General features: G+C 45.4%; 1 protein-coding gene across 3 annotated transcripts in view; it reads right to left on the reverse strand.

Moving 5' to 3' along the window:
* RADX (RPA1 related single stranded DNA binding protein, X-linked) overlaps positions 1 to 20,762 on the reverse strand; it is a 99,027-nt gene extending 78,265 nt beyond the window's left edge. For all 3 annotated transcript variants that reach the window (XM_068251052.1, XM_068251053.1, XM_068251051.1), the window contains exon 1: positions 20,170 to 20,762. In XM_068251052.1, the coding sequence (XP_068107153.1) occupies positions 20,170 to 20,713 (544 nt within the window). In that variant the 5' untranslated portion in view covers positions 20,714 to 20,762. The remainder of the gene's footprint in view (positions 1 to 20,169) is intronic.
* Positions 20,763 to 21,944: the final 1,182 nt, after the last annotated feature.

Genomic DNA, 21,944 nt, shown 5'->3' on the forward strand with positions numbered 1-21,944 from the left:
AAGCATTGTCCGTACAAAGTATTGAATACTATTATTAGAAAGCAGTTGAAACACTTCACAGTTTTTGGACTTAGGTGCTGAGAATGAAGGTGGCCACATGTTACAATTTTTCTGTTTGATTTAACCCTAATTTGATTGTACCCAAAAATCAAAAGGGTTTTTTGTTTTAGTTGAGAAATCTGATCGCATTTCCTGTTTTTCTCAATTTTTTGAGACTGGGTATGTTGGAAAACTCAGAGCAACTTTACCAATAATTGTATAGTGTGTGATGGATTGTCAAATTGGATTAAAAAAAAGTACAAATTGTATATACACACCCTAGTTAGAGAGTGAGAGTGTGTGTGAGAGTGTAAGTGTGAGAGAGAGAGAGTGTGTGTGTGTGTGTGTGTGTGTGTGTGTGTGTGTGTGTGTGTGTGTGTGTGTGTGTGTGTGTGTGTGTGTGCGTGCGTGCGTGCGTGCGTGCGTACACACACACACACAAAGAGTTTTCTTTATTTTCATGACTATGAACATTGTAGGTTCACACTGAAGGCATCCAGACTATGAATTAACACATGTGGAAGTATAGTACATAACCAAAAAGTGTGAAACTGAAAATATGTAATATTCTAGGCTCTTCAAAGTAGCCACCTTTTGCTTTGATTACTGCTTTGCACACACTCTGCATTTTCTTGATGAGCTTCAAGAGGTAGTCACCTGAAATTGTATTCCTACAGTCTTGAAGGGGCTCCCAGAGATGCTTAGCACTTGTTGGCCCTTTTGCCTTCACTCTGCAGTCCAGTCCACCCCAAACCATCTCGATTGGGTTCAGGTCTGGTGACTGTGGAGGCCAGGTCATCTGGCGCAGCACCCCATCACTCTCCTTCCTGGTCAAATAGCCCTTACACAGCCTGGAGGTGTGTTTGGGGTCATTGTCCTGTTGAAAAATAAATGACGGTCCAACTAAACGCAAACCGGATGGAATAGCACGCCGCTGCAAGATGCTGTGGTAGCCATGCTGGTTCAGTATGCCTTCACTTTTGAATAAATCCCCAACAGTGTCACCAGCAAAGTCCCCACACCTCCTCCTCCATGCTTCATGGTGGGAACCAGGCATGTAGAGACCATCCGTTCACCTTTTCTGCGTCACACAAAGACACGGTGGTTGGAACCAAAAATCTCAAATTTGGACTCATCAGACCAAAGCTCAGATTTCCACTGGTCTAATGTACATTCCTTGTGTTCTTTAGCCCAAACAAGTCTCTTCTGCTTGTTGCCTGTCCTTAGCAGTGGTTTCCTAGCAGATATTCTACTATAAAGGCCTGATTCACACAGTCTCCATTTAAAGGGAACCTAAACTGAGGAGGATATGGATTTTTCCTTTTAAAATAATATTAAGTGTTGGACTCTCCTGCTGATCCTGTGTCTCTAATACTTTTAGACACAGCCCCTCAACAAGCATGCTGATCAGGTGCTCTGACTGAAGTCAGACTTGATTAGCTGCATGCTTGTTTCAGGTGTGTGATGCAGCCACTACTGCAGCCAGAGAGATCAGCAGGACTGACAAGCAACTGGTATTGTTTAAAGAGACACTGAAGCGAAAAAAAAAATGATATAGTGAATTGGTTGTGTACTATGAATAATTACTAGAAGATTAGCAGCAAAGAAAATACTCTCATACTTTTATTTTCAAGTATATAGTGTTTTTTCTAACATTGCATCATTCTATAATATGTGCAGATTACACAACACTCAGCATTCAAAATGAGTCTTTCAGAGCAGTCTGTGAAGTAATGACCTCTCCTCTAGCAGAGAAAAAGTAAACAGTTCACTTACAGTTGAGATAATAAAAGTCAGATAACAGCCCTCTCCACGACTAAGACTTAGTCGGAGAGCTTAATGGCTTGTTTGCATAGAGATAACAACTGGAGTTTCTCAACTCTTCCTGTACTGGAAACAATTAGACTGATGTATCTGATCTTAATGTTTTATTTCTTAGCTGTACTACACATACAAATCATAATATCATAATTTTTTTCTCGCTTCAGTGTCTCTTTAAACGGAAATATCCAGATCACTCTCAGTTAAGGTTCCCTTTAACAGTTGTTCTAGAGATGTGTCTGCTGCTAGAACTCTGTGTTGCATTGACCTGGTCTCTAATCTGAGCTGCTGTTAACCACTTGAGGACCCACCCTTTACCCCCCCTTAAGGACCAGCGCTGTTTGTTGGGATCTGTGCTGGGTAGGCTCTGCAGCCCCCAGCACAGATCAGCGGGCACGCAGAGCGATCAGATCGCCCCCTTTTTTCCCCCCTATGGGGATGATGTGCAGGGGGGAAGTCTGATCGCTCCTGCCTGCAGGCATGTTGCGGGGGGGGGGGGGGGGGGCACCTCAAAGCCCCCCTCCGCGGCGAAATTCCCCCCCTCCCTCTCCTACCTGTCATGCCCAGTGATCCGGGCTGCACAGGACGCTATCCGTCCTGTGCAGCCAGTGACAGGACGTCCCCTGTCACATGGCGGCGATCCCCGGCCGCTGATTGGCCGGGGATCGCCGATCTGCCTTACGATCTGCTTGTGTTTACATTTAGCCTGCGAGCCGCCATCGGCGGCCCGCAGGCTATTCACGGAGCCCCCCGCCGTGAATTGACAGGAAGCAGCTGCTCGCGCGAGCGGCTGCTTCCTGATTAATCAGCCTGCAGCTGGCGACGCAGTACTGCGTCGCTGGTCCTGCAGCTGCCACTTTGCCGACGCACGGTATAAGCGTGCGGTCGGCAAGTGGTTAACCTGCGATTTCTGAGGCTGGTGACTCGGATGAATTTATCCTCCACAGCAGAGGTGATTCTTGGTCTTCCTTTCCTGGAGTGGTCCGCATGTGAGCCAGTTTCTTTGTAGCATTTGATGGTTTGAGACTGCACTTGGGGACACTTTCAAAGTTTTCCCAATTTTTCGGACAGACTGCCCTTCATTTCTTAAAGCAATGATGGACACTCGTTTTTCTTTACTTAGCTGCTTTTTTCTTGCCATAATACAAATTCTAACAATCTATTCAGTAGTACTATCAGCTGTGTATCCACCTGACTTCTCCACAACGCAACTGATGGTCCCAACCCCATTTATGAGGCAAGAAATCCCACTTATTAAACCTGACAGGGCACACCTGTGAAGTGAAAACCATTTCAGGTGACTACCTCAACGCTCATCAAGAGAATGCCAAGAGTGTGCAAAGCAGTAGTCAAAGCAAAAGGTGGCTATTGTAAAGAACCGAGAATGACATTTTCAGTTTCACACTTTTTGGTTAGGTACTATACTTCCACATGTGTTAATTCATAGGTTGGATGCCTTCAGTGTGAACCTACAATGTTCATAGTCATGAAAATAAAGAAAACTTTTTGAATGAGAAGGTGTGTCCAAACTTTTGGTTTGTATTGTGTATGTATGTATGTATTACACACACATACATACACACCATCCTATACAATAAAACCCGTGTCCCCGCGTTTTTGCCAGTGTGCACGCTGGCGGCCATTTGGACACTACAGGAGGACAGGGGCAGGGGGCGGGCGTGTGCACACAGGTACGCATTACGTACGTGCACATGACCATGCGTGGCAACAGCTTGGGGGGGGAGAAGTGGGATTGTGAAGGTGTAGTGGCCAAGGCCTAGTGCCTATTATTGTAACGGGCCTAAGGTCTAGCACAGTGGTTCCCAACCTGGGGGCGATCGCCTCCAGGTGGGCGATTTGGGTTCTAAGGGGGGCGGTAAATTTGTGGGGGGCGATCAGTATGAAAAGGCAGAAAAAATAAAGTGTCGCAGTGTCACTCGTTTTTAAGAAAATTATGGGCAAAAATATGATCTGTATAAAATATGCAAGTGTGCATGATAGAGTTGCGTAATTCTTCAGGGCTCGTTGGTCACGCGCCAGTGTAATGTCAGATATTGCAGCCCGGAAGCAGTCTTCCTCACTGGAGTATTGCGCATGCTCAGTGGGAAGTTAGATATTATTTACCTGAAATATCTCCGCTTCCGCACCACGTACACTCCCGAAATTTTCAGGGGAGGGAGGGGACCCCCAGATCTAGCTCTGTGTCGAATTGCAGCCCCCGAGCCCCGCTAGTTCCTGAGATAGGTTTGCTGCAATCAGTCTCGGGACATATTTAGGACGTTTTACGTGGCTGCACAATTTAATGGGACGCAGGCTCCTACTGCGCATGCGGGGCTGCACAACGTGTGGGGCTGCAATAGCTGACATTACACCGGTAAGGGAATTGGCGCAAAGTAGTTGAGTCACCGGCTATTTTTATCTGGCAAGGTCACAGCGCTACCCCCTCCACTGGCACCACCACCTGGCATAAGGGTATACCGTACTAAGAGAAGGGGGGCGACAAGGGTGAGTCATCTTCCCCTAAGGGGCGATACCTCATAAAAGGTTGGGAACCACTGGTCTAGCACTATATAATAAAACCTGTTTCTGTGTCCTCCTGCGTCCTCCTCATTGCATTGTGGGAAATAGCAGCTTTTTCCAACTGACAAGCAAGCAACATCTCCGTGTGTGCATATACTTCGGACAGCGGTGGAAAACGGGCGACCGAGTCTGTGTGCGAGTTTCCGGGGGAGGGGGGGCAAGAGAATATGGGAGTAGCGGCCGTGGTCTAGCACCTGTTTTTTGATGGGTAGGCCTTTTTACTAGTACTAGAACTATTAGAAACACCTGTTCAATTTCTCATTAATGCAATTATCTAATCAACCAATCACATGGCAGTCGCTTCAATGCTTAAAGGTGTGGTGCTGGTCAAGAAAATCTCCTAAACTCCAAACTGATTGTCAGAATGGGAAAAAAAGGGCGATTTTAAGCAATTTTGAGTGTGGCAGGGTTGTTGGTGCCAGACGGGCCGGTCTGAGTATTTCACAATCTGCTCCGTTACTGGGATTTTCAAGAACAACCATTTCTATGGTTTACAAAGAATGGTGCGAAAAGGGAAAAACATCCAGTATGCCACAGTCCTGTTGGCGAAAATGCCTTTTTGATGCTAGAGGTCAGAGGAGAATGGGCCTACTGATTCAAGCTGATAGAAGAGCAACGTTGACTGAAATAACCACTCGTTACAACCGAGGTATGCAGCAAAGCATTTGTGAGGCCACAACACGCATAACCTTGAGGCGGATGGGCTACAACAGCAGAAGACCCCACCGGGTACCACTCATCTCCACTACAAATAGGAAAAAGAGGCTATAATTTGCACGAGCTCACCAAAATTGGAAAGTTGAAGACTGGAAAAATGTTGCCTGGTCTGATGAGTCTCGATAGAGTCAGGATTTGGCGTAAACAGAATGAGAACATGGATCCATCATGCCTTGTTAGGACTGTGCAGGCTGGTGATGGTGTAATGGTGTCAGGAATGTTTTTGGCACACTTCAGGCCCCTTATTGCCATTTGGGCATTGTTTAACCTTTTGGGGACCGCCGCTATTAGAGCCTACGCCGCACTTGGGGCTGTTCTAGCCTGATGCGGAATGTACACTCCCGACGCGATCGTGCGCACCCGAGAGGGGAGATTAAGCTGTCATATGACAGCTGGAATCTCCCCTCAGTGATCAGCAGCCATCACGTATGGCTGCTGATCACGTGATTACTACGATCGCCGGCGGATCGTAGTGATCAATTTGACAGCTGCGGCGGTAGGATCCACTCAACTCCCTGCTGTTCCCGCGATGATCAGCGCTCCCCACCACTCTTGCCTGCATTTCTGCTCCTGACGTCAGCGCCGGGTCCTGGATTGATGACGTCATCAAGCTGCGACCCGGAACTGAGAGACAGTAGGAGAAAAGATGCCGGCCGGAGCATAGGAGTCCACTGTAGCTCATCGCTGGAGCCTGGAAGTTGAATGATGGCTGCTGCTTAAAGGGGAACTGAAGAGAGAAGTATATGGAGGCTGTCATGTTTATTTCCTTTTAATCAATACCAGTTGCCTGGCAGCCCTGCTGGTCTATTTCTCTGCAGTAGTATCTGATTAAAACCAGAAACAAGCATGCAGCTAGTCTTGTCAGATCAGACTTATAAGTCTGAACCACTGAAACACCTGATCTGCTGCATGCTTGTTCAGGGGCTATGGCTAATAGTATTAGAGGCAGAGGATCAGCAGGGCTGCCAGGCAACTGGTATTGTTTAAAAGGAAATAAACATGACAGCCTCCATATACCTCTCTCTTCAGTTCCCCTTTAAAGGTGGTGGGGGGGAGGGGGTTGGGACGGGACTCTTGGCCACACAGGGGACACTATGCCCAGCAAGTCCCTGCAGGCATCCGGCTGCCTGACCCCCCAAACGCACCCCTCCCCCCTTTCAGCAAAAATGCCTGGTTCTTAAGGGGGTTTAGGCGGCCGGTCCCGAAAGGGTTATATGCCACGGGCTACCTGACCATTGTTTCTGACTATGTCCACTTCATGACCACCATTATTATTATTATCCTCTGATGGCTACTTCCAGGAGGATAATGCACCATGTCTCACAGCTCGAATCATTTCAAATTGATTTCTTGACCATGACAATGAGGTCACTGTACTAAAATGCCCCCTGCAGTCACCAGATCTCAACCCAATAGAGCATCTTTGGGATGTGATGGAATGGGAACTTCGTGCCCCGGATGTGCATCCCACAAATCTCCATCAACTGCAAGATGCTATCCTATCAATATGGGCCAACATTTCTAAAGAATGCTTTCAGCACCTTGTTAAATCAATGCCACGTAGAATTAAAGAGACTCCGTAACAAAAATTTCATCCGGTTTTCTACCATCCTACAAGTTCCAAAACCTATTCTAATGTGCTCTGGCTTACTGCAGCACTTTCTACTATCACTGTCTCTGTAATAAATCAGCTTATCTTTCCCCTGTCGGACTTTTCGCCCTGTGTCTGGAAGGCTGCCAAGTTCTTTAGTGTTGTGGTTCTGCTATGCACGCCCCCCTCCATGCACACTGAGGCCTGGTGCACACCAGAGGAGTTTTTTTGAGCGTTTTGAGTTTTTAAATCTGATGCTAATGTTATCCTATGTGTCTGTGCACACTGGAGCAATGAGGTTTTGTAAAAAAAACCCATAGCATTACATTGGGAAGAGCTTTTGAAACCTCTAAAAGCTCTTCCCAATGTAATGCTATGAGGCTTTTTACAAAACCTCATTGCTCCAGTGTGCACAGACACATAGGATAACATTAGCATCAGATTTAAAAACTCAAAACGCTCAGAAAAACTCCTCTGGTGTGCACCAGGCCTGACTGTGTATTATTTAGATTAAGGCAGCTTCTCTCTGCTCTCATCTTTTACAAGCTGGATAAATCGTCATCTGAGCTGGCTGGTCTTTCACATACTGAGGAATTACAAACACAGGCAGAGCTGTTTGCTGGAAGAATCAGCCTGACACTTCAGTGCATGAGAGCTGCAGGGGGAAAGAAACATACAAATAATCTCTTGAGATTCAAAAGGAAAGCTGTATACAGCCTTCTTGTGTATGGATGTATTTTCTATGTGTGGACATACTGTACATCAACCTACTTCCTGTTTTGGAGGCCATTTTGTTTGTTTATAAACAAACTTTTTAAAACTGTTTTTAACCACTTTTAATGGGGTGGGGAGCAGCAAAATTGTGACAGAGGGGAATAGGAGATGTCAACTAACACACTGGTATGTTTACTTTTGAGCGATTTTAACAAATACAGATTTTCTAGAATTAAGGCAGTTCTGAAAATGAAAGGGGGTCAAACACCATATTAGTATGGTGTTCCTATTAATCCTTTAGGTGAGTGTACATACTGCCTGTCCTTGTACTGTTTTGTTAGTTTGTTAAGCAACTGCCAAGACAACGATGCTGGCCAGTTTCCCTGCTCACTACACAGTTTTTTGGCAGTTGGACAGAGCAACTGCCACTTACTAAGTGCTTTTTAAAATAAATAAATCTGTGAGAATCCCCCCATGAGGAGATGGACTAGTCCAAAACCTGTCACTTCTGTCAGATTTCTGCTACCTACTGTAAGGCCCAGTGCACACAGAGCGGTTTTAGCAGCGATCCGCCAGCCACATCCACCTGTGAAAACGCTTGGCTAATGTATTTCAATGGGATGGTGTACACTAGCAGTTTGAGTTTTTTTTCCAACCCGCAAACATGCCTCCTGCTGCACGTTTGCGGTTTGCAGAAGCGTTTCGTCCTCAATGTATAGGAAAAACGCAAACCACTCTGGAAAACGCTACATCAGAGCGGTTTTCCAGGCGTTTTTGTTACAGTAGCTGTTCAGTAACAGCTTTTACTGTAACTATATTTGTAATCTGCTACACAAAAACACTAGGCATGTCTCTAAACATGCCTAGAATCGCTCTGAAATCTGCTCCAAAAACCGCTAGCGTTTTGAGGATCTGCTAGCGGTTTTGGTGTGCACTGGGCCTGCGTGACAGCAACATAGGAGAAAATAAATTTATGGCTCATTTTACTCTGGAAAAAACATACTTATTTATGTTTGCACATATTTTAAATTTTACAATTTTTCACCATAGCGCCCCTTTAAGTATTTGATTTTGTACTTAACCACTTCAGGACCACAGTCTTTTCGCCCCTTAAGGACCAGAGCCTTTTTCTCCATTCAGACCACTGCAGCTTTCACGGTTTATTGCTCGGTCATACAACCTACCACCTAAATGAATTTTACCTCCTTTTCTTGTCACTAATACAGCTTTCTTTTGATGCTATTTGATTGCTGCTGCGAGTTTTACTTTTTATTATATTCATCAAAAAAGACATAAATTTTGTAAAAAAAATGACTTTTTTAACTTTCTGTGCTGACATTTTTCAAATAAAGTAAAATTTCCTATACATTTGAGCGCGAAAGTTATTCTGCTACATGTCTTTGATAAAAAAAAAAACATTCAGTGTATATTTATTGGATTGGGTAAAAGTTATAGCGTTTACAAACTATGGTGCCAAAAGTGAATTTTCCCATTTTCAAGCATCTCTGACTTTTCTGCGCACCTGTCATGTTTCATGAGGGGCTAAAATTCCAGGATAGTACAAATACCCCCCAAATGACCCCATTTTGGAAAGAAGACATCCCAAAGTATTCAGTGAGAGGCATGGTGAGTTCATAGAAGATTTTATTTTTTGTCACAAGTTAGCGGAAAATGACAGTTTGTGACAAAAAAAAAAAAAAAAAAAAAGTTTCCATTTCTTCTAACTTGCGACAAAAAAAAATGAAATCTGCCACAGACTCACTATGCTCCTCTCTGAATACCTTGAAGTGTCTACTTTCCAGAATGGGGTCATTTGTGGGGTGTGTTTACTGTCCTGGCATTTGGGGGGTGCCTAATTGTAAGCACCCCTGTAAAGCCTAAAGATGCTCATTGGACTTTGGGCCCCTTAGCGCAGTTAGGCCGCAAAAAAGTGCCACACATGTGGTATTGCCGTACTCAGGAAAAGTAGTATAATGTGTTTTGGGGTGTATTTTTACACATACACATGCTGGGTGGGAGAAATATCTCCGTAAATGACAATTTTTTTATTTTTTTTACACACAATTGTCTATTTATAGAGATATTTCTCCCACTCAGCATGGGTATGTGGAAAAATACACCCCAAAACACATTATACTACTTCTCCTGAGTACGGCGGTACCACATGTGTGGCACTTTTTTGCACCCTAACTGCGCTAAGGGGCCCAAAGTCCAATGAGTACCTTTAGGATTTCACAGGTCATTTTGAGAAATTTCGTTTCAAGACTACTCCTCACGGTTTAGGGCCCCTAAAATGCCAGGACAGTATAGGAACCCCACAAATTACCCCATTTTAGAAAGAAGACACCCCAAGGTATTCCGTTAGATGTATGGTGAGTTCATAGAAGATTTTTTTTTTTGTCACAAGTTAGCGGAAATTGATTTTAATTGTTTTTTTTCACAAAGTGTCATTTTCCGCTAACTTGTGACAAAAAATAAAATCTTCTATGAACTCGCCATTCTCCTAACGGAATACCTTGGGGTGTCTTCTTTCTAAAATGGAGTCATTTGTGGGGTTCCTATACTGCCCTGGTATTTTAGGGGCCCTAAACCGTGAGGAGTAGTCTTGAAACCAAATGTGGCAAAATGACCTGTGAAATCCTAAAGGTACTCATTGGACTTTGGGCCCCTTAGCGCACTTAGGGTGCAAAAAAGTGCCACACATGTGGTACCGCCGTACTCAGGAGAAGTAGTATAATGTGTTTTGGGGTGTATTTTTACACATACCCATGCTGGGTGGGAGAAATATCTCTGTAAATGACAATTATTTGATTTTTTTTACACACAATTGTCCATTTACAGAGAGATTTCTCCCACCCAGCATGGGTATGTATAAAAATACACCCCAAAACACATTATACTACTTCTTCTGAGTACGGCGATACCACATGTGTGACACTTTTTTGCAACCTAGGTGCGCTAAGGGGCCTAACGTCCTATTCACAGGTCATTTTGAGGCATTTGGATTCTAGACTACTCCTCACGGTTTAGGGCCCCTAAAATGCCAGGGCAGTATAGGAACCCCACAAGTGACCCCATTTTAGAAAGAAGACACCCCAAGGTATTCTGTTAGGAGTATGGTGAGTTCATAGAAGATTTTTTTTTTGTCACAAGTTAGCGGAAAATGACACTTTGTGAAAAAAAAAACAATACATATCAATTTCCGCTAACTTGTGACAAAAAATAAAATCTTCTATGAACTCATCATACACCTAAAAGAATACCTTGGGGTGTCTTCTTTCTAAAATGGGGTCACTTGTGGGGTTCCTATACTGCCCTGGCATTTTAGGGGCCCTAAACCGTGAGGAGTAGTCTTGAACCCAAATGTCTCAAAATGACCTGTGAAATCCTAAAGGTACTCATTGGACTTTGGGCCCCTTAGCACAGTTAGGCTGCAAAAAAGTGTCACACATGTGGTATCGCCGTACTCAGAAGAAGTAGTATAATGTGTTTTGTGGTGTATTTTTACATATAACCATGCTGGGTGGGAGAAATATCTCTGTAAATGACACATTTTTTTATTTGTTTTACACACAATTGTCCATTTACAGAGAGATTTCTCCCACCCAGCATGGGTATGTGTAAAAATACACCACAAAACACATTATACTACTTCTCCTGAGTATGGCGATACCACATGTGTGACACTTTTTTGCAGCCTAGGTGCGCTAAGGGGCCCAACGTCCTATTCACAGGTCATTTTGAGGCATTTGTTTTCTAGACTACTCCTCACGGTTTAGGGCCCCTAAAATGCCAGGGCAGTATAGGAACCCCACAAGTGACCCCATTTTAGAAAGAAGACACCCCAAGGTATTCCGTTAGGGGTATGGTGAGTTCATAGAAGATTTTATTTTTTCTCACAAGTTAGTGAAAAATGACACTTTGTGAAAAAAACAATAACAATCCAATTTCCGCTAACTTTTGACAAAAAATAAAATATTCTATGAACCCATCATACACCTAACAGAATACCTTGGGGTGTCTTCTTTCTAAAATGGGGTCACTTGTGGGGTTCCTATACTGCCCTGGCATTTTACGGGCCCAAAACTGTGAGTAGTCTGGAAACCAAATTTCTCAAAATGACTGTTCAGGGGTATAAGCATCTGCAAATTTTGATGACAGGTGGTCTATGAGGGGGCAAATTTTGTGGAATCGGTCATAAGCAGGGTGGCCTCTTAGATGACAGGATGTATTGGGCCTGATCTGATGGATAGGAGTGCTAGGGGGGTGACAGGAGGTGATTGATGGGTGTCTCAGGGGGCGGTTAGAGAGGAAAATAGATGCAATCAATGCACTGGGGAGGTGATCGGAAGGGGGTCTGAGGGGGATCTGAGGGTTTGGCCGAGTGATCAGGAGCCCACACGGGGCAAATTAGGGCCTGATCTGATGGGTAGGTGTGCTAGGGGGTGACAGGAGGTGATTGATGGGTGTCTCAAGGTGTGATTAGAGGGGGGAAATAGATGCAAGCAATGCACTGGCGAGGTGATCAGGGCTGGGGTCTGAGGGCGTTCTGAGGTGTGGGCGGGTGATTGGGTGCCCGCAAGGGGCAGATTAGGGTCTAATCTGATGGGTAACAGTGACAGGTGGTGATAGGGGGTGATTGATGGGTAATTAGTGGGTGTTTAGAGGAGAGAATAGATGTAAACAATGGATTTGGGAGGTGATCTGATGTCGGATCTGCGGGCGATCTATTGGTGTGGGTGGGTGATCAGATTGCCCGCAAGGGGCAGGTTAGGGGCTGATTGATGGGTGGCAGTGACTGGGGGTGATTGATGGGTGGCAGTGACAGGGGGTGATTGATGGGTGATTGACAGGTGATCAGTGGGTTATTACCCGGAATAACAGATGTAAATATTGCACGGGCGAATTGATAAGGGGGGGGTCTGAGGGCAATCTGAGCGTGTGGGCAGGTGATTGGGTGCCCGCAAGGGGCAGATTAAGGTCTAATCTGATGGGTAACAGTGACAGGTGGTGATAGGGGGTGATTGATGGGTAATTAGTGGGTGTTTAGAGGAGAGAATAGATGTAAACAATGGATTTGGGAGGTGATCTGATGTCGGATTTGCGGGCGATCTATTGGTGTGGGGGGGTGATCAGATTGCCCGCAAGGGGCAGGTTAGGGGCTGATTGATGGGTGGCAGTGACAGGGGGTGATTGATGGGTGGCAGTGACAGGGGGTGATTGATGGGTGATTGACAGGTGATCAGTGGGTTATTACCCGGAATAACAGATGTAAATATTGCACGGGCGAATTGATAAGGGGGGGGTCTGAGGGCAATCTGAGCGTGTGGGCAGGTGATTGGGTGCCCGCAAGGGGCAGATTAGGGTCTAATCTGATGGGTAACAGTGACAGGTGGTGATAGGGGGTGATTGATGGGTAATTAGTGGGTGTTTAGAGGAGAGAATAGATGTAAACAATGGATTTGGGAGGTGATCTGATGTCGGATCTGCGGGCGATCTATTGGTGTGGGGGGGTGATCAGATTGCCCGCAAGGGGCAGATCAGGGGCTGATTGATGGGTGGCAGTGACAGGGGGTGATTGACGGGTGATTGACAGGTGATTGACAGGTGATCAGGGGGGATAGATGCATACAGTACACGGGGGGGGGGGGGGTCTGGGGGGGGGGTCTGGGGAGAATCTGAGGGGTGGGGGGGTGATCAGGAGGGAGTAGGGGGCAGATTAGGGACTTAAAAAAAAAATAGCGTTGACAGATAGTGACAGGGAGTGATTGATGGGTGATTAGGAGGGTGACTGGGTGCAAACAGTGGTCTGGGGGGTGGGCAGGGGGGGGTCTGAGGGGTGCTGTGGGCGATCAGGGGGCAGGGGGGGGGGGAAATCAGTGTGTTTGGTGCAGACTAGGGTGGCTGCAGCCTGCCCTGGTGGTCCCTCGGACACTGGGACCACCAGGGCAGGAGGCAGCCAGTATAATAGGTTTTGTATACATTACAAAGCCTATTATACACTGTTGCAGCGGCGATCCGGATGCCAGTAACCCGCCGGCGCTTCCGAACGGCCGGCGGGTTACGGCGAACGGGGGGCGGAGCCAGTCCCCGGCGGCTGATCGCGTCACGAATGACGCGATCGCCGCATAGCCACTCCCGCAGCCGCCCCCGACGATGGGCGTATTGCGGTCGTTTGGGCCCGGACTTTGCCGCCGCCCATCGGCTGGGGGCGGTCGTTAAGTGGTTAAGCTTTGGCTTGGGTACACTTAAGGCTCCTTTTAAAAACTTATGTCACACCACGGTACTCTCCACCGCTGCAGCTTATCGCAGTGGCCATTAAAGTCTATGAGACATGATGCTGCTAGCTGGAAGCCGTGTTCATTTTTTTTCTTTGGTTGCACCGCACATTATAGCCGTGGTGTGACCAAAGAAAGAAAAAATAAAGTACAAAGTTATCCGAGTACTTTAACACACTTTTTCTCTTGCAACTTCACACTGGTTTCTGTTAAAATATTTAAAATAAACTAAGTACAATACAGTTATATTTTGAAACAATTCTACCCAACAATCACTTTTCCACATATTATTTTCCCATTTACATACCATACTATTTACATTTATTTTTTATTGTAACATACAATATATTATTTTCACATGACATAACATTCTATTTACATTATTATTGTAATATACAATATATTATTTTCATATTGCATATACTATTTACATTTTTTTTACTGTAACATACATAGACACATACTTTCATAATTCCTTCTTTCACCTAAGGAATATTGCAAGGATTAAACACTTAATTCCTTCAGAGGATCTTCCAACCCTAGTTCATGCCTTCGTCACATCAAGGTTAGACTACTGCAATGTCCTCTACACAGGCCTGCATAAGAAAGACTTACGCCGCCTGCAATTAGTACAGAATGCCGCCGCAAGGCTGTTAACGAGCCAACCCCGCCATTGCCACATAACACCAACCCTGAGCTCACTCCACTGGCTACCGATAAAATGGAGAATTCTGTTTAAGATTGGCTTACTGACATTCAAATCCTTGCACAATCTGGGCCCTAGATACCTGAAGGACTTGTTGCAACTACATCACACCCCCCACAATCTTAGATCAAAAGGACGTAACACCTTGGTCACCCTCAGAGTCCACCTCAAAACCTTTGGAGACAGAGCCTTTTGTCATGCTGCCCCTACACTTTGGAACTCCCTGCCACACCCAATCAGGACAGCCCCATCCCTGGAAACATTTAAGTCTAAACTGAAAACCTACCTTTTCAGTCTGGCATTCATGAACATCTGACTATCCCCTCTGTAACACAACCCATCCTGAAACCCTGTATTAATCTGAGACACAGCTATGCGCTTTGAGTCCTATGGGAGAAAAGCGCTTTACAAATGTTATTGTATTATTATTATTATTGTATAATTCCACCCTTTTTGTTTATACAAACAACAAAGTTTTGTATGTTCTAAATAGTTACACTTTATGTTGAATACAACTTGGCAATCACATCACACACCATACAATTCTTGGTAAAGTTTTCTGCACAACCAAATTTTATTTTTTTTAATTGAATTGCAGTAAAATGAAACAGAAAAATTATAACTTGTTTGGACAGTTTTAGGCTATGCTCACAATGACATTGTGGTGGGTAGCCTGTAAAAACAGGCTCCCAATAGAGGGAAAAAGTAACATCACATGTTATGTGTGCAGTGCAATGCATAGTAAAGCATGCAGTATATGCAAAGTATGCTTCATGGCAACTGTTAAGGCATACATATTGCATTGCTGACACCACACTGCATGCATCACTTCAACTTCACTGCTAACACACCTATGTGAACATACCATTGCAATATCGCGTTGCATTGTGTTAGCAATGTCATATTGCCGCAGTGCACTGCAATGTGTCACTGAACGTAGCCTAAACAGAACCTAATAAATTAGGTAATCAACAAAATGTTACAGAAAAAAATATAATCAAATGAATGGATATTATGAATAAAGAGTTTGAAAAGCATGTTGAATCAGTCCTGGAGCTGACAAAAGTTATGTGTTAAGGTAACACTGAAATGCACTTGTTAAAATCATATTAAAGCGCTAATAAAATTTAAAGGTGGCCACACATACAATAATGATACAATTAAACAATCCAATTTTATGGCAATTTGATAAAATCAGTTGTAGAGAAAGATTTTTTTTTTTTTTAAGGTGTACCAGAGACCTGGTAAAGATCTGATACTTACCTCCCACCCCACAAACACGTCAGAATCCCATGCTGTCTTCCCTTGGTCTGCTGTTCAGCCGCGATCAGCCCCAGTAACAGGCTCCGACAGGTCCAGGCTGGGTCTTCTGCGAATTTGCGTACCTCCCAAAGCCCTGCCAGTTACTGGGGCTGATCACGGCTGAATGGCAGACGGAGGGAGGATGGCGAGGGACTCAGCTGTGTTTATGGGGCGGTAGGAAGCCCCGGGTAAGTATCAAATATTCACTTTACCAGGTCTTTGGTTTAGTTTAAGGCTGCTTGCACACCAAGACGTTACAGGCGCACGTTAGTGCGCCTGTAACGCTCCCCCAACGCACAGCAATGTAACACAAGTGGGCTGTTCACACAGCCCACGTTGCGTTACATGTAACGCTGCACGTTCTGTGCAAAGTGCAGCATGCTACGGCGTTGGAGCGGCTATAGCCGCGTTAGACTGTTTGCACATGCGCAGTGGGGGGCGGAGGAGGCGGGGAGAGCCAGCTACAGTAGCCGCGCACATGGCTACTTAATATTCACTGCACTGGCGGGCGCTGATTGGCCGGCGGGACCACGTGATGCGGAGTGTCTCGCTCCGCATCACGTGGTCCCGCTGGCCAATCAGCGCCACTCTGGGAGATATTATGGGCATCGAGCAGCCTAACGCGGCTCACTCTACCGTCGGCTTTTGCAGCACCATACGTTGTGTTAGGTGCACGGTATGCGACCTTAACGTGCCACCTAACACAACGTCTTGGTGTGCAAGAAGCCTAAATACATTTGAGAAATCTAAAATTTCCCTTTTTTATGTAAATCGATCAGGAGTGGTGAATTTTTCAAATCAATTTTTATGAAAATTGAATGGTGTAGTGTAGACTTTCAATTTCTACATGTACACACGCAAACAATTTTTTTATTTTTATTTTTTTGAGTTTGCAATCATTTTTTTTTCATAATTGGGGAAAAAAGATAATATGTGTGGTACAATGGTCAAATGTTATATTTAATTAGAAAAAAAATAATTGTAATTCTTGAATTGAAAAGAAATTTAAAATAATCGTCTGGCATGTTCTAAAATGATGTGTGAAGTGAATGTTAGTAAGCATAATAGCTGTTGAGATGGTCGTGCCACAGGCAGATATGTATGTGAAACTCAATATTGTATCAAACTAAAATCTCAATACAGCATTCAAAGTTACAAATAAACTTTATTAATAAAAATTAAAAAGCCAGAGAACCCAGAAAGCCAGGGACACTGCAAATCTTGGCTGCCACTAAAGGGTGAATGGTTAATATTTTAGTTCTTGAGGACAAGATGCTGCTGTATATAAATACAAACACTCCGACGTAATTTATTATGGCTATTATCTGAGAAACTGAATATTTTATTTGTAATCACAGTTTAAAATACATTAGGAGTTGTAATATTTTTAACAATTCTGACACTAACTACCCAATAATTGCTGCCGACTCCACAGCCCTGTGCACAACCTTTAACCACTTGAGGACCCACCCTTTACCCCCCCTTAACGACCAGCGCTGTTGTTGCTGATCTGTGCTGGGTGGGCTCTCCAGCCCCCAGCACAGATCAGCGTGCAGGCAGAGCGACCAGATCGCCCCCCTTTTTTCCCCACTAGGGGGATGATGTGCTGGGGGGGTCTGATCGCTCCTGCCTGCGGGTGTTGCGGGGGGGGGGGGCACCTCAAAGCCCCCCTCCACGGCGAAATCCTCCCCCTCCCACCTGGCCCCCCTGGTGTTCCGGGCTGCAAAGGACGCTATCCGTCCTGTGCAGCCAGTGACGGGACGTCCCCTGTCACATGGCGGCGATCCCCGGCCGCAGCAGCGCCGTACAAATGTAAACAAAGCGGATTATTTCCGCTTGTGTTTACATTTAGCCTGCGAGCCGCCATCGGCGGCCCGCAGGCTATTCACGGAGCCCCCCGCCGTGAATTGACAGGAAGCAGCCGCTCGCACGAGCGGCTGCTTCCTGATTAATCAGCCTGCAGCTGGCGACGCAATACTGCGTCGCTGGTCCTGCAGCTGCCACTTTGCCGACGCGCGTTATGAGTGCGCGGTCGGCAAGTGGTTAAAGGCACGCCAGATCTCTTGTCAAAGTATCAGGAAAGCCCGTACACACACTATATTCTAACACGAGGCGATCTTTATCCACCGCTGCCTCCACCAAGTTTAACCTAAAGTGTGTACTAACCTTTATTCAATAAACTTTCCCCCCACATTGACTTCACAGGAGGTCATTAGTCCTCTCTACCAAGAACATTTTCAGCACCCAGCAAAACAAATCTACTGAAAAGTATGTGAGAAAACTAAAACTGAAAAAAAAAAAAAAAAAAAAAAAAAAAAGAATCAGTCGAGGGTGTTGCATAACATTTTGATGGTATTGAATCAATATTTAAAAAACAAAAACAAAATAAGAAAAAACACATCCAGATGACTGCTTTAAATTCTTTTGTAACTGTTTCAATGTCAACAGCTTGAAAAGACAAAAATCTGTACGGTCAGCATCAGACTTATTTTGGCTTGTTTACAGAAAGTCAAAGTGAAACTATGTGAGGATACTACGTAATAAAAGCTATTAAAAACTCACTAAAGCACCAAAATAACTATTAATGGTAAAATTAGATTGTGTTAAACAGGTAAATCCACAGCCGGTTTTATTTGTACGCTCCCTGGTAACACAATGCACCCCTTCTGGCTCGGCAAGATGGCCAAGCAAGCAAAACTGGAAGGAGATTGGAAGGATTTCAATAATGCGACTATGACAACACTAATAAAAGCCTTTAAACTGCATTTGAAGTCATATATAAATGCCCAAACATTATATTAGGTGTAATACTAGTGAGCTGGAGCAAAAGTTGGAGGCAATTTAAGTATTCTGAAGTAACATAAGGCATGATAAGATAAAATGTGTACAGACTTTCTAGAATCGCTCTTCCCTTTTTTATCGGAAAGACTAATAACCCAGTGCCTAAAGGAAACCTGAACTGACCCCATAATCGTTAAAACATACATGACAATGTGTGTATAACGGGGGTGCTACACCTGTCCCCTGGTTCAAATGGGCTTCCTTCCACTGTGCCGCTCTGAGCACCCCCCCCCCCCATGTTGCATGTAAGAGCAGGACTTTTGTATTTTCTTATACCGTAACATTTTTAATGTTGCTGTCAGTTATACCTGAAAGAAAACTGATTTTCAAAGTAATGCCCATGTTCTCCTATGGCACAGTTCCCACTATACGCGTTTTAACTGAAAGCTTCTTCACAATGCACTACTATGGAGAAAAAAACTAAACGCGTACCAAAGCATTAACAGGGAACTGAAGTAAGAGGTATACGGAGGCTGCCATATCCATTTCCTTTTAATCAATACCAGTTGCCTGGCAGCCCTGCTGATCCTCTGCCTCTAATACTATTAGCCATAGCCCCTGAACAAGCATGCAGCAGATCAGGTGTTTCAGACTTTAAAGTCAGATCTGACAAGACTAGCTGCATGCTTGTTTCTGGTGTTATTCAGATACTACTGCAGAGAAACAGATCAGCAGGGCTGCCAGGCAACTGGTATTGATTAAAAGGAAATAAATATGGCAGCCTCCGTATACCTTACTTCAGTTCCCCTTTAAGTGTAAAAGGGCCCTGAGCTAAAATCTTCTCTAGGAAGTGTGTACAAATTGTTTCCCGTCATTATCCGATATCTCTTGGTTCAGACAATTGGCGGTATACGTACACTGTCGCTGGGTCACTACTGGCACCAGGAGATGACGGCAGAACAGAAGAGGGAGAGTGGCAGCTGGAGCAGCGTATGTCTGAGCACTTTGCTATACCAATACTCTGCATATCGGAGCAGTGCTTTTCAGCGCTGCTAGATTTGGGCGCAGCCAGCGCCGCCATAGACTGTAATGGGAATCAGTCTATAGCGGCGCTCAGTGAGGAAGGTCGGCTCCGTCAGAAGACGGAGCCGAAGTTGCTTAAAAAACACAATAATTCGGCCTCCAGCAATCGCTGGAAGCCGAATTATTTCATTCCCCCACTATCCATGTCGGCCTGGAGGGGGAATAGTAATTAAAACGCCCCGGACTTGTGCAGAAGCAGGACCAGCCATTTAACAGCTGGATCCTGCGCCCAAGTCTACCAGCGCCGTATTCAAATGTACGCCTGCATATGGCTTCAAAGTGAACAGCAATAGCAGGGGGGGGGGGGGGGACACAACCCCAAACTCTCAGCCCACCGCATGGATACCGACGCAACCCCAATCGACTAGCAAAAAAAAAAAAAACCTGTCCAATAAATTATGTTAGTTGATTTTTGCTTGACACCTATTGAAATTACGATCGGACAGCAGGTTGGAGCAACAATCTCTCATAGTGTATGGGCACTTTAAGAAAGCAGCATTTCAAAAAGTTGCAGGAGACAGTAGCAAGCCCACAAAAAAGCGATGCCAGTGACATACCATCCACACTCAGCGCCTGTGCAGGCTTCCAAACTTCCCACATGTCACCATAGGGGTCGTCATTGTTCCAGAGGGGCAGATAGTGGCTGCGTCCCCCACAGAGGGGCAGATGCACCCCAGGGGGTATAGCACAGGCTTCCTCCCCGCTGATCTCCAGCTCCTCTATGCACACCAGGCCGGTGGCCAGCCTCTTCTCCAGGTAGCGGTAGGAGCAGAGGGTGATGGAGACGCGGGAGCCGCAGTAGAGCAGGTTAGTATGCAGCAGGTGGCGGAGCTCCGGGGAGAGCAGCCACGTGTCCTGCACCGTCCCATCATACAGGGTGATATCATAGTGATAGCGGCAGCGGCTGCTCTCCCCCTGGTACCGCTGCACGGCCAGCACACACACTGACTGCGGCTGCCGGAGGGGGACCCGCATGCTGGGGCTCTGCTGCACTTCATGCCGGGCGCGCTGCAGCCAGGAGGCGGCCAGCTCTCCTGCAGGACTCCCCGGGGATGGTGCGGGACCCCCGGCATCCAGCTCAGCCAGCTGCTCCTGCTGCATCTCCCGCCAGATGAGAGAGCAGCTCAACCGGCTGCTGGTTCCTACATTGTATGACGTGCAGCACAATGACAGGCGGCCCGGGCCAAACACAGCTTACCCTGGGTGACGGGAGGGCGGCCACCTGCAGGCCGGAGCAGGCATCGCATGTTCATAGTGCTACATTACATACATGGGTCTCTAAGCTGCCAACAAGGGGAGACACTGGCCCATATGCAATTCACTTTTTCAACTGAGTTTTCACCTAGGTGATATTTTAACACCTTGTCAATATTAAAATTTTAAACCCCCAGCAATCAAGAAAATGCATAACATAATTTTTACAGTAACTTTTCTACTACTTTTGGTACTTTTTTCAATTGTAAACTGCTGAAAAGTTACTTTAAATAGAAGATGAAAATATATCACCTGGGAGAAAACACAAGTGAAAAAGTGAATTGCATATGGGCCAGTGTGTATCGAACCTGAACTTCCTCTCTAGAAGATAACCAAAGATACCTAACAGCACAATAACCTTTAAAGAGAAACAGTACTTTCTTGCAGCTGATACAAATCCTGCAATAAATCTGCAGTGTGTCTACTCCCTGCTTTTATGGAAGCAGATATAGAGTTAACAGTTAACAAATTAGCTGCTCTGTTGAGGCAGCTAGCTGGCACAGCTGAAAGATCAAATTACACTGGTGATTGACAAATAGACAAGACAAGACAAATAACATTTATATTGCGCTTTTCTCCTTGCGGACTCAAAGCGCCAGAGCAGAGCAGCAGCCACTAGAGGTGCGTACACACATGCGACTATAGTCGTTTGTAACGATCGTTCCCCGATCTTTACCAACGACGATCGTTACAAAAAACGAACCAACGACTATTAAGGCAAACGACGAACGAGGCAAATCGCTACAAAACAAAGTTCTGTCTTGGCGGATTTTTACCACCGACGATCGTTAGCAAAAGTGGCACATCGTTGGAAACGATCGTTCGTACCAGGCTGGACATGCGCATTTCACTTTTTCTCCAAGGAACTTTACAATTTTATGCGCAGGCGCATTAAGTGCTTTTACGTGGTGTAACGTTCGTTCTAACGATGTGATCGTTACATACTTTTTACAACTAACTTTACTTCGGTCGTTCTTTCGTCAATTAAAAGATCGTTCGTCGTTGACAACGAACGATCGTTGTCGCATGTGTGTACGTAGCATAGGGCACGCTCTATTGGCAGTAGCAGTGTTAGGGA

Source organism: Hyperolius riggenbachi, chromosome 8 (genome assembly GCF_040937935.1).
Source record: "Hyperolius riggenbachi isolate aHypRig1 chromosome 8, aHypRig1.pri, whole genome shotgun sequence".
NCBI classification, from domain to species: domain Eukaryota; kingdom Metazoa; phylum Chordata; class Amphibia; order Anura; family Hyperoliidae; genus Hyperolius; species Hyperolius riggenbachi.